Source organism: Falco biarmicus, chromosome 9 (genome assembly GCF_023638135.1).
Source record: "Falco biarmicus isolate bFalBia1 chromosome 9, bFalBia1.pri, whole genome shotgun sequence".
Lineage (NCBI taxonomy): Eukaryota > Metazoa > Chordata > Aves > Falconiformes > Falconidae > Falco > Falco biarmicus.
In genome coordinates this window covers 36,472,660-36,485,127 of record NC_079296.1, presented here as the reverse complement: position 1 = coordinate 36,485,127, position 12,468 = coordinate 36,472,660, and the positions used below count along the sequence as shown (strand labels likewise).

At 46.0% G+C, this 12,468-nt stretch overlaps 1 protein-coding gene across 4 annotated transcripts in view; it reads right to left on the bottom strand.

The window, feature by feature from the left end:
- Positions 1–12,468, bottom strand: part of ASCC1 (activating signal cointegrator 1 complex subunit 1) — a 40,373-nt gene that overhangs the window by 16,958 nt on the left and 10,947 nt on the right. For all 4 annotated transcript variants that reach the window (XM_056351581.1, XM_056351580.1, XM_056351583.1 and 1 more), the window contains exons 6-9: positions 9,973–10,109; positions 7,624–7,743; positions 3,562–3,686; positions 1,680–1,759 (exon numbers count right to left, since the gene is read on the bottom strand). In XM_056351581.1, the coding sequence (XP_056207556.1) occupies positions 1,680–1,759; positions 3,562–3,686; positions 7,624–7,743; positions 9,973–10,109 (462 nt within the window). The remainder of the gene's footprint in view (positions 1–1,679; positions 1,760–3,561; positions 3,687–7,623; positions 7,744–9,972; positions 10,110–12,468) is intronic.

Genomic DNA, 12,468 nt, shown 5'->3' with positions numbered 1-12,468 from the left:
TTGAAGTAATTATCAACAGTCCTAACAGCCAGCAGCTCTTTTGGCTACATCAGTACAAAATCAATTAGGAGCTTTAAAATTTCATTGGCTCAGATTTCAGAGAGCATCAAGAATAAGCAATAGCCGTCTGAGGTAAGGGCAGTTGCATTTCTAAGCGCCACAGACCACAAGATGCACAGATCCTCAGACCCCGCAGTGCAGCCCACAAATGCTGTGACCAGTAGAGGGAGCATCGTTAATGCCTTCACGGTCACAAATGTTTTTGGATCAGGAGCATTAAGGAAGACCGACAGTTTGATTCTACGTGTCTCTAAAGTCTGATGACAAGTTTAAACAGAAGGACCAAAGGGCAAAGCAAAATGTGGGTATATGCCTTGAAAGCTGAGTCCCTGCAGGCACTCAGGGCTCCTGACAAACACCTTTCTGGGGCCAGCTCTCTTGACACCAGGAGCTAACCAAAACTTGCAGATCACATTAAGAAAGGGACCACGTCTGTGGCTTTCCTGCTTCAGTTTGCAATACTGCAGTCTCACACCGAACACTCAACATGTGGCGACGCTGAGTCATGACACCGCGCTTGCACAGACTGTTTGAGGACAATGAGAGCTTAACCTAATTTTGTCCCTTTGTTTGTCCTCTGCGCAGAGGAGATCAATCAGTTCCACTGCCTGCCTTCACATCCCCATGCATCTAGTGCCTAACACATTACATTATACAGCAAAACTATAAACACAAAAAAAGTGTACCCTTTCCCTCCTCTGGCACCCTAAAGTCCTTCTGGACTTCCCAACTCCCATCCAGCCTGCATCCTCTTTCATGTCTCTTTGTTGCTAGAACATCTTTTTTCAGTTCCCAAGTGTATTCGTGCATTGTCCTGTCTCCCTCTTATCATAGCTGCCTGCAGCAAATCCCCTCACACAATGAGGATTGCGAATTTGCTTACAACCCAGTGCTGTTTTCCATTTCTGCTCTTCCATGCTTGTCTTTTCTCTCTGGACACTCACAGGGGCCAAGCACCACAGCATTAGTCTGACACTGCCATCTGGATGAACGGCAGAGGCTGCCTGCAGTCTTAACCCTGCCTGGCAAAGCCTGGGAGGCTGCAGGATGCTCCCCTTCGAGCCTTACCCACCTCCACAGTCTGGGGGATCTTGCTTTCTACCCTCTGATCAAATGCCAAAGCCCTCAGATGCTGGCTGATGGGACTCCCTACCACTATTAGCTATTTTTCTGGAGCAAAATCATTCAAATCAATAGCAGAGATTAAAAAAAAGAAGCAAAGAGTACATGAAATGGCAGTCAGTTTTAGTTTCATAAATATATATGAGTGAGTAGAACCAAGAGCAACAAAGTACTCCTTTTTGGTGGGCTGAGAATCAACACGAGCCTGAGTCTCCAGGGTAAAACAGGAGCGAAGTAAACGACAACATGAACACCCACTTAGCATGCGTGCTACATTCTCCTGATGTGAGCCTTACCAGCTTTAAGAACGCTTCTGCTAAATACTGTAAAGCTCCCAATTACGAGTGATCTGGATTGTTTATTTTCTAAACAGATTTTCCCCCCACCGGGAGATCCCATAAGCCTAAGACAAAAGCAGTCTTGAAGAGGTGTTTCACCCTCTTTTGGCTATATAATATCCACAGCTGGCTTGATTTCCCTAATTGTTGCGTACTGACCTTGAGGATATTTCGGCCATTAAATGACTCCCGCTCCTTGAAAGATGATTTACCGGTCATTACATTGTTTCGCTCTTCAGCTGTAAAGAGAAAAGCAACCACCAGAATGAGCTTCAGATGGGAGAACTGTGTGTGCTGTACCTCACCCCCCACTCTCTGCCTCCCCAAAGTCCGCTACCAGCTAATAAACCCTCTTTGCCCAGTTCTTAGTGCAAAAAAACACTTTCACTTTGATTTTAAAGAGAACAAGGCGAACACACAGGAATTGGTGCCTCTGCTGGGATCACCTGCGTTAGCTGGAGGAAAGAGCCGAAATCATAGCTACTGCTAGGTTGATTCTGTAAAGCTGATGGCTCAGTGCAACACATCTGCTTCTCTCCGGCTGATTTTAATCCCACATCCTGCCAGAGTGACAGTCAGCACAACAAGTGCTTGCATCACCTGGAACAGCACCAAATACCAGACTGAGCATGCAAGCATAGTGCCAGGTGTGATCCGGACAGCACCTATGCAAACCTCTGCTGCCTGCTCCAGGAAGCACGTGTGCATGCTTCTGCAGGGTGGGCACGCAGCCACACACAGACATTAAGAATAGCAACCTAGGCCTATAGCAACTGCCAAATGCCTATGTCTTAGATCCATTTCCCCAAAGCATGTCTGGATTTTTATATAATCCCTAAGTACATGATCTGTTCTTTCCACAGGACCTCTGCCTCACTCAGTGAATATATTCAATATTTCTTTTTCATCTCCAGCATTAACTATGAAGTCCCACTCACATCTAGCATGCTATTCAAACCCTGTATTGAATATAAAGTGACTTCTATGGCTATCTGTCTAATGCTCTCACCATTGTGTCTAAATGCCTCACATGCCTCATGGGGTTGTTCAGAATATAGGCTTGTAACGCCAGATGCAGCTGCCCATGTGCCTCACCTGACAGAAAGCCACATCAGCACTTTGGGTTCACATTTTCACCAGTTTTCAGGGCTCAATTTGAGAGCTAAGCCCCATCTTTTCAGGGTTTCTACCACTTGAGTATTCTTATCTGACTTCATTAGCAATCATCCCTAGAGTCTGCCACTGGGTGTCCAGAAAACCGTAACAGAAACCATCTGTTCTTATCACTGTCCATACAGAGACTCAGAGAGGCAGTAACTAGAGAGTACTTGATGTAACTTACTGGCATTGCAAAGGGGCCAGTGCACCAGAGAAAGCTATGAAAAGCTTTAGTGCAATGCCAGAGCACACACACGTTTGCACATGGAGAATGAGGCTGTAATATACTGCCCCTCCCTAAATGCAATGCATCTGAGGCTGCTTTATAAAGTAATGCGATGATGCTACAGACTGCTAGAGCAGACAATCTTTTGGCAGAGACAGCAAAAGCTATACATTCAATAACAGCTCATATCCAGCCTTATAGCAGTCTGAATCTTATTTAACAAGAAAGACACTGGAATCATGTTCCTAAACCAATGAGCAATCTTTAACTTGACCAAAGAGGATCCCGCTTTCTTCCTGTTTAAAGGTCAGCACAGCACATTGAGTTGTTACCGAATTTCAGTTTAATACTGGGACACAGACAACCTTACACGGTACTTGAATGCATTCTTCTATGGCCCAGACCTCAGGAGTGCTACTGGGTGATAGGGGTTTTGAAGCTATGACAGAGAATCTTAGAAAAGAATCAGAAAGTGCTCAAAGCATGCCTGCCTTCTCCAGCTCTGCTCATTGCTTTTTCATTTTTCTTCTGGGTTTTATCGGCGGACATCTCCCCACTAGCCTTGTAGGTATTCTTGAAATTACAAAACCCCCAAAAATTAAAAAAGCAAACATAAAAGCCAAAATGCATTTATCAGTAAGGATAAGGGATACGCACCACTTGGATCTTTCCTGAAGAGAGTGTTCATGACTGTAGCATGCAGTTTCACTCTATCCCATTCTTTAAGCATCAGGCCAGAGGCCACAAACCGCTCCACCAGTTGATCAGCGATCACCTGCAATCTGGGAAGGCAAAAAGAGAAAGAACAGAGCCACGTGAACCAAGGAGAAACCCTTGCATTGTCAGCTTTTTGCTTTCAGCCAGTGAGGGCAGCATGTGTGAAATGAAGTCTCTGCACACACACGGGGAAAGGGAGCTAGTCTCTGATGGAAAGTGAACAGAGCCATCAGGATTCAGGTCTAATGCAAAAAGTTCTGGCTGTTTCACAAAGCTTCCTCGGTGATCGCTTCTGCTGTAAATATTCCGCGAAGAAGGGCAGATTTAGCATAGCAGAGAGCTTGTTCGCAGTGACAGATGTTATTGGGACTTGAAGGATGCATCTTTCTACTGCCAGGAAACACAATGTGACTCTCCTTACAAATGCTAAAATCTGCAGATCCCCAGGGGGGGCTTAGGCATCTTGACACCAGAAGGATCTGCTCTGCTCAGGGACTGCAACCTGTGCAGTACACTAGGCTGGAGCTCAAACCTTCCCTGTCCCAAATAAGCAACCCAGTCACTGGGCTTAATTTCTGTGAGAGCCCAGAATGTAGTGACAGAGGGCGCAAACCCAGACAGCACATCCCGGTGAATGCTCCAGCTTTGGAGCTACTGAGCAAGCAGAATCAAAGGACTTATTGCCACCTTCTTGCCTGGCCTCAGTTAGGGATGAAAGCGGCTGCTGAGATCTGTGGACAGACCTGTTCTAGGATAGACAGCAGGAGCAGGCAGATGATCAGAGCAATGCGCTCATGTGTCCTAAGTCTAAAGAGATGAAGGAACTTCCAGGTTGATGCTGTCCCCTGCAATATTTCTGCAGCATCTGAGCCTTACCCAAAGCAGTAAGGATGTGTGACAACAAGAGCTTCCCATCCCTGAAAACAAGGTAAGAGGGTATCCTTCTGTGCAGAAGAATTTGGGCTTCTCTCACTGCGTCCAAGGGATCAGACACCTTTCTGCTCTGCCAGGTCCAAGCACTTTGGCATCTCAGATGCAGTGGGAAAGGCAGTGTGGCCTCTCTGAGGCTGGCCCCCAGAGCCTGGGCTGCCATGCTTTGCATGCCAGCTCCTATCCCACTGCCGGTTTTGTACTGCCCCTCACGGGCTGCAAACCCCCATGTGACAATTTCAAGACTCAAACTACCAATTGTCATGGTTTTCTACCACTTTCTGGCTTTACTTCGGTGATTTTTAAAATTAGCAATGACAAAGATTAAATGAATATCATTACAGACAATACTAAAACAAATTAACAGAGAATAGCTCAAGTGAAAATGGTGCTTTATTACGTTATAAAGTTAATCAAGGAAATAAAACAAATTAGAATGAATTATAATGGAAATTATTTGCCATGTGGGAGGCATCAGAGCATGATCCTTCCCTCAGTCTGAGCCATTATATGCGCAGAAGGGCTTGCCAACCCCTCATTCTGTCTGCAGTTATGCAAGCTAAGTCAGGGTAAATCAAATCTCCTGCTTTATAGCTTAAGCTGATCAAGATCATCCAAAGATCAGGAAGGAACTCCACCCCTCAGCCATGCCAGGAACTACACAAAGCCAGCAAGATGTCTTGCATGAGACAGGAAGGCACACACCTCTCAAATGTAGGCTGTAACAGTCTGATCCAGCACAGCCAGCCATGTGGCTGCTGCTCTCCTCTAGTATTGGCTTTGCAGCTGAGAAACTCTGCTTTCTACCTGCTTTCCCCATTTCCCTGAGCAAAGCACAGCAGGTTTTAGCAGGCAAGAGGTTCATGGAGCTGCTCAGCAATGATCCATCCAGCAGACCAGAAAATGATGCAGTTTTCTGGAGGGATCACCATTTGTCCAGTCTTTATAACCACTGTCTGTCCAACACTGTGTCTGCTGGAATTTCAAAGGAAGCAAAAGAAGCTTTCACTGTTCTCTATCAACACAAAAATATCTTCTCTCCCCTCTGCAAAGCTCAGTGTTTTCTGGATGCTTGCTAACAGTTAAGGAACTATATTAGGAGAGAAGTGCCAGATGAATTAATTTGCAGGTGAGGGCAGGACTGGCCTGGGCCAAGGATAAAAACTTAAAAATGCTTGGCCCTCTCTGAGCACACTGCTATGCAAAAAGACAAAAAGAAGAGGAAGAGAAGCCTCCAGGTGCCATGCAGAGCACAAGATCTGGGTTTGGTCAAAACCTCAGCTAACAGACCTCTGTGCAGGACAGAGGAGACATCAGCCCTTTCTTGGTGAGGTGGGTGAGGGTCATTTTCAGTTTCAAGGCAAGGTGGACTTGGAGACCTCGTTTCTCTCCCCTGCCAAAAGCAGCTCTGCTGCCCCTAACGCACATCAGCATTTTCTGCCAGCATTACGGCTAAGTGGGTTCTCAGCAAAACGGATACAGCTGGCATCTGAAGCAGACCATAGTGCTAGCACCAACAATTCAAGCTGTCCCCAGATGCAGGCAGACATTACTCCCACTTTAGACCCTACTTACATGTTACAGGACTTCTCTACCAGCTCCTCAGCTTGCAGACTTATTTGCAGACGCAAGCAGACTCGCAAGCACCACACCTCAGAGATGACCTAGAGGTTGGTGACTCAGGAGAAAAGAGCCCATACCTCAGCTCTCAGAGCTGACGCTTCGGACACAAACCCACCAAAGGGCATTTGGGTCACCCAGCGTCTGCCTCTGTCTCATCCTTCTGAGTGCTTCTGCCTTGTTTCTCCCTCCACTTCTGCCTCCTGGCTGATATCTAGCTTGTCCTGGTCCTCCATCCTCCCCATTTGTTTTACTTTACCTCTTTCAGGATAGAACAGACTTCAAGGTGGAAGAGCCCCAAAAAGAAGATAATTTGAATTCCTACTGCCTCCCAGCAATTTTTACATTTTCATTTTCCCACCCATTTCCTTATCCCACTTCCAATCTCTTGCTTCAACACAGCCTCCAAAGTGCACTTTTAAGCAGCCCCCCACCCCACTTGTCTCCTCAGCCCTTGGGGAAAGGAGATGCCAGAACATGTCCCTTCTTCCCTGAGCCAGTCCCTACTCACAGCCTCCCTCCCAGAGCTGCATGGCTCCGTGCTCCTCTGCTAGCTCCTGCTGTCCTCTAGCAACAGGAACAGACAACAAAAAGGCAGCACTGCCAGAAAAAGAGAAGGCTAAGGCTCAGAGAGAGAAGGCTAAAGCTCTTCTGGCTACACCCCTACCCTCTTTCCCATGCACCTCACAACAAGCAGCACGGAGTACAACAGCTCTTATGTTTCCCCAGTCCTCCAGAAAGCACCAAGAGAAAAGATGGTGCTGGCACTGGCGACGTACTTGCCAAAAACAAGATGAAGGAAGGTTGTCCGGACACCACCACATCCCAGATAGCACTCTTTGCAGAGCTAGAGCCATCAGCCACAGTGGCAAATAGCACAAACACATGCACTGACACCAACCAGGCTTCAAGATTTCACACCAGCAGCTCAGAAGACAGACTTTTCACATCCAGTGCCTGTTCCAGGATGCTTACAGACACAAAAACCAACTCTGTAACCAAGTCATGCTTTTCTGAGGACCTTCTGGTGTTACTGGGTTTTAAGAATAATTAAGTGCTGCAGAGTATGCCAGGCTATCTGAATTAATCTGGATTGCAGGTTGGGAACTAGACAGCAGAGGCCAAGTTGTCCTGCTTTCTAAGTCATCTCAGGAGTATCTCCTTGGCCATCTTAGCACTGTGTGAGCCATGATACCATTATTCAACCTGACAGATCGCTACAGAAACAAATGACATCTTTCAGCTGCACCACCAGTGACTGATTTAAGGAGCAAACACATCACTGCCTTAACCAGTTTAGGAAGCAAGAATGACTTCATCTTCCTGACTGCTGGCCCAAGGACTTCTAGCAGTACCCACCAGCTTCAGACAGCAGAGGGTTTCTCTGGCACACCACTCCTGCTGCCATGGCACATCAAGGAGGAATGAAAGAAAGGAGTATGGGGAACTCACCGGTCCGAGCCATCCTTCATGTGGACTTTGGCATAAAGGACGTCCGTCGTGGCAGGGTCATCGTTCATGTACTCCACTCCTGCCACTTCCACAGTTAGGGGCTTGCCTCCAGCAATTTGGCTAAAATCCAAGAAATCCCTTACGTTAAAAAGCAAAACATCACACCTGCTTTTGAAATACAATGAACAGTACTCCACAAGCACAGACCAAATATTTGGTTTTGCTATGGGAATGATATAAAATACATTTTTTGCTACAGCTAAACATGGATTTGAGGTTAAGCAGGACTTAAATGTTATATAGACCATATAGCGCAATGAACTCCACTGAGGCATTCTTTCCCACATCTTTCAGGTTGTTTGCACTGAAAAAAACCAAACACAAAAAAGGCTCCCTAATTCCTAAAGCTCAAAAGGCTACAGCTGCTACTGTCTCATCATCTCAAGCAACAGTGTAAAAACATTTCAATCCGTATGTTCAGTGTTTTAGACATACATTAAGTTAACTTGCCAGTGTGCACAGGCCATCTCAACACGAAGATCACTATTTACATTTCAGAAAACCCATCAGCAATAAAATGGAACAAGTTCTCATTCCAGAGAAGCTCTGGCCTTCCCTGTGAAGAGAGCAATCGTGACACAATGTCTCAAGCTTGCTGATTTTCACTGGGAAAAGCACTCAATACAGAATGCAGTTTTAAGTACATTTCAACATCCACTTACAAACACTGGAAGTAAATAGAGCTGTTTTAAAATCAGCTCCAGCTACTCTTGCAGGAAGGCAAAACCGAAAAAGTGTGCAGGATATAATATGCACTCCCACACCTGCAAACACACTGTGAAGTGTATCTGCTTCCAAACATGCCGCCTCCTTGCCTTTACCACCAGAACATCACAGGGAGGCAGGGCGCAGCAGTGAAAGCTCCCTGTGAGTAAGTGCCGTTGTCTCATTTAACATCGAGGTCTCTGGAAAGTACAGGGAGCATCTGGGCAGGCAGAAGTAATAAACACAAGTTAACAATGTGAGCCCAATTTTGCTCTAATCTTGCTCACTTCTGCACAGCTTACTCAAGAGACTGCCTTTGAGATTCTCAGCAAAGCTTCCCAGGTAGAATAAGAAGAGCGTGAGTTCCCCTCCCAGTATGTTTACTGGGAGGGAAAAAGTTCAAGTGTACTGTCGTGCACGTCACACTGACAGCACTAAAGGCCACATATTCTAAAAAGGGTCAAAAGGGGTACATCTACCTTCACATGGCACTACCTGCATTTAGAAAAGTAAATGAATGCTAATGAAGGTTTATGTGGGTAGAAGGGAGCCTAAATTAATTTTGCAAGTATATTTATTTGGGTGTGGCAAGGGAAATAACCTAAAGGTTACATTCAAGTGTTGATTCCCCCTCCGCTAAAGGAAACAGAGAATAAAGGTTTTCCCTGCCTCAGTTCAATCCACTTATGAGGAAGCTGGCATTTTCCAAATACTGTGGGTAGAGCCTTCTCCTGGAAATGTGCTTGCATTCAACAGCTGAACAATTGGAGCCATCATTTTAAAAGCAGAGGTACAAATTTTGGCCATGCGTTGATTCCCACAGATATCAGCTAGCACAGCATGGCTAATTCTTCATGCACTGAGACAATAAATAAATAAATATCAAGGATCTGTGCTGTATGTGCAAAGGCTTTGCAGAAATAAATAAAGTAATCCCTCAGGCCATCTCCAATTTCTAAGCTGAAGACAGATAAACTAATTACAGTGTCATTCAACCACATTTACAGTTAAAGCCCTAACATCTGCAGCTCAGCGTTAATAGGCAGCAAGAAAGCCCCAGCTCCGGAGCAGCACTGAACTGTCCTGGAGCAGCACTGAATGTTTCAGACTGATTACTCACATGGCTCATGCTGGCTTCCCTGCATACAGCTCCCCGCACTAAGAAATGCATGTCAAGGACACCTCAGCATCTGCTCTGAGGCAGGAGGGAAGCAGCGTGCCAGAGCCCACTGCAGGCAACGCATGAAGGTAATGGAGCTCATCCCTCCCTCTGCAGCAGGCAGGGGACAACAGCAAAAATTGCTCACACAAAAATAACGGGAAGGCATGTGAGAAAACGAAATGAGTAGAACAGGTTTTCATGGAATGCTGTGGATTTGAGCTGAACTGCAAGATGCTGTTAGACTCTGTGACTGCTCAGTGATTTCTACTGCTCCATTTGAAACGATTTGGCCTTTTTCTAAATTTCTAGAGTTGAGATAGACTATCAAGCTGCTTTTCTCTTTGCTGTCCCTTGTCAAAGACAGCTTGCTGCTTTTTCCCCACTCAAGTCCTTGGTGATGACATCCCTTTTTTATCACTTACTCCACAAAGTCCTCTTTGCATCGCTGTAGGAGGTCACATGCTTTCTGGATCTCTTGTTCGTTCAGAAGTACCAGTGTCCCAAGAGTCAGGTGAAGCTTTGCAGGGTTCTGGAACAGGCTGCTGCTGACCCCGTGATCCTACAAATCAGTCAGTCAATCATATATAAGTGTCTTACCCACACACACCCCTCCATCAGAGGAATAAATACTACAGAGAACAGGTACCAAGCCACTGGCATCAAACCTTTTACCTTTGCATCACTGGTTGGTTTCATAGTGACTCAAAGTTGAAACAAGAAACAAAATTTCACAGGCTTTGCAAGCAAGCAAGCTCAGCCTGGCAGACGAGGTGCAGCCCCCCACCACACACACACACTCCCTGCCTGCCTTTTCATCAGAGCTGCTGAACGGCAGCCTGGAAGCTCATTACAATAGGCTCTAACTCAGGACCCAGGAACAGCAGCACTCACTCGTACAGGGTTTCGAGAGGAGACTTCCACAGCTGTCAAAGTGGCAGCTGCCATCAGCAATGAACGCAACACAAGTCAGCACAGATTTAAAACCTGAGTTAAGTCCATTTTTTGTGCAATAAAGCTGGAACCAGCTGTAGTGACAAGCTCTAAACGGTCTCTAAATCCTGTCTAAACACAGGTTGCACCTCACAACACAAGCACAGCTAATACCAGCTCTGATAATTAAATTTTTCTTGTTCCCATGTGCCCTATAGCTTGCTAAGATGAATTAAGTTTAAATTCCCTTTATAAGAAGAGCTACGTGTTGTTGCTGGGGAAGAACTGTTCCCAGGTGGAGCAGTGGTTACATTCAACTTTAAGAAACATGCTCTTTTGTTCTAGGATGTTTATAAAAATACCTCGAGGATGGTTAACACACCCATATTAAAACAATTATTTCTACTTAGTGGCCATTTCCCTTCAGTGCATTAAGTATTGTCCACTTTTAACTCCAGAAGAAGCCAACTTGCCAGGCTTGAAGCCCTTCTCTGTCTGAAGGAAGTCCACTGACTGAGAATGACAGCTTTGAACTTTCTGGCTGTGCTTCTGAGTTTGAAAGAAAACCTTTCAGATGTTTAAGCACTGCATATCTCAGTCCGTCAGAGTTTAATGCCCCACATCTCACTCAGCATTTTTCATGCCTAATGACCACATCCATACTCTTCTTCACAGCAGTGCTTATGGATGGACTAGAGATGAGCCAGCCTACAACACAGAGGCTGGAGGCTCACTCCAGCAGCGACAGGCTGGCAAAGAGTGGTGGTGACCAGAAGAGAGAGAGCACGTACACACTTTCCACTGCTGCTAATTACTGCCTTGCTGACTGAAACCCCAAATTGTACCATGCTAGTAGTGGCAAAGCACATTGCAAACCTCAGCACTGCGCAGTAGCCTGAAACAAGCACAGACTAACTACATCAGGCACATCAGGAGCAGAGGAAAGAGGGACGGCTCCATCTCACTTCTCCCCACCCTCCCTTCTCTGCAGTAAAAGCCTTGCAGCTTCCTTTAATTCATCCTGCTGTTAACATGCATGACAGGACATGATTTCTCTCTGTCAGCCTTTTTTCTTCAATGGTATCCATAGCCAGAGAACATTTGGCCCATCACAAAACAATAGCTTGGATAACAGAAACTGGGAGAAGGTTCAATTTGTCCTGGCCATGGACAACCAGCCAACATCACTCCCACAGCACGCACAGATGATGTACAGTAACAAGAAAGTAGTTCACAGGTCAGAAAGCCAAAGCCCTACCCTTATTTTCTGCCCCAGCATGATTTGTACTGTAAACATTAACCTGTCCCAAAAGCAGCTTTTTCCCCTGAGCTTTCCAACACCTGAGTGTGGGCTGATAGCTGACAAAGCAATGGCACATCACCTCCACAAGCCACACTACTGCTGCTGGTGAGATTAGCAGGGAAGAGCAGTACACAGTGAGCAGGCCAAGACCTAGATAATCTTTCTGGTTTACTCCCTAGTAGTTCAGACAGCTCCTAAAAACCCTGCTTACAGCCCTACTCTTTCACAGGCTGGCAGATCCCACTTCTCCCACGCATAAAATAGATGCTACATCAGAGGTAGCTCTCCCTGGAACAGGCAACGATTCTGCAGGCATCTTAGCAGCCCTTCATGGCTCGATGCTGCTCACCAAGATGCAAAAAGCTTGAACCCACTTATTCTAATCCCAGATTATGATATGCTATCAGCAACCACCACGTTGTCTCATGGGAAGCCACCCTGTCCAGTGCTATCAGCCCTCTGCAACCTGACCGTCAAGGCCAGCAACAGAACACAGAGCCTAGAAATGTGTTCATAACTACTGTTAATGAAAAATCACATCCCCCTCCAAGGAAAACAAGCCCAAGAGACATGATCCTGTCAACACTGTGATTTTGGGGCATTATGGACATCTTACCTAAGGAACCCTCTCAAGGTAAGCTACAACCACAAAAGCAGGAGCGAGGAGTGAGATTCAGCATCAGAG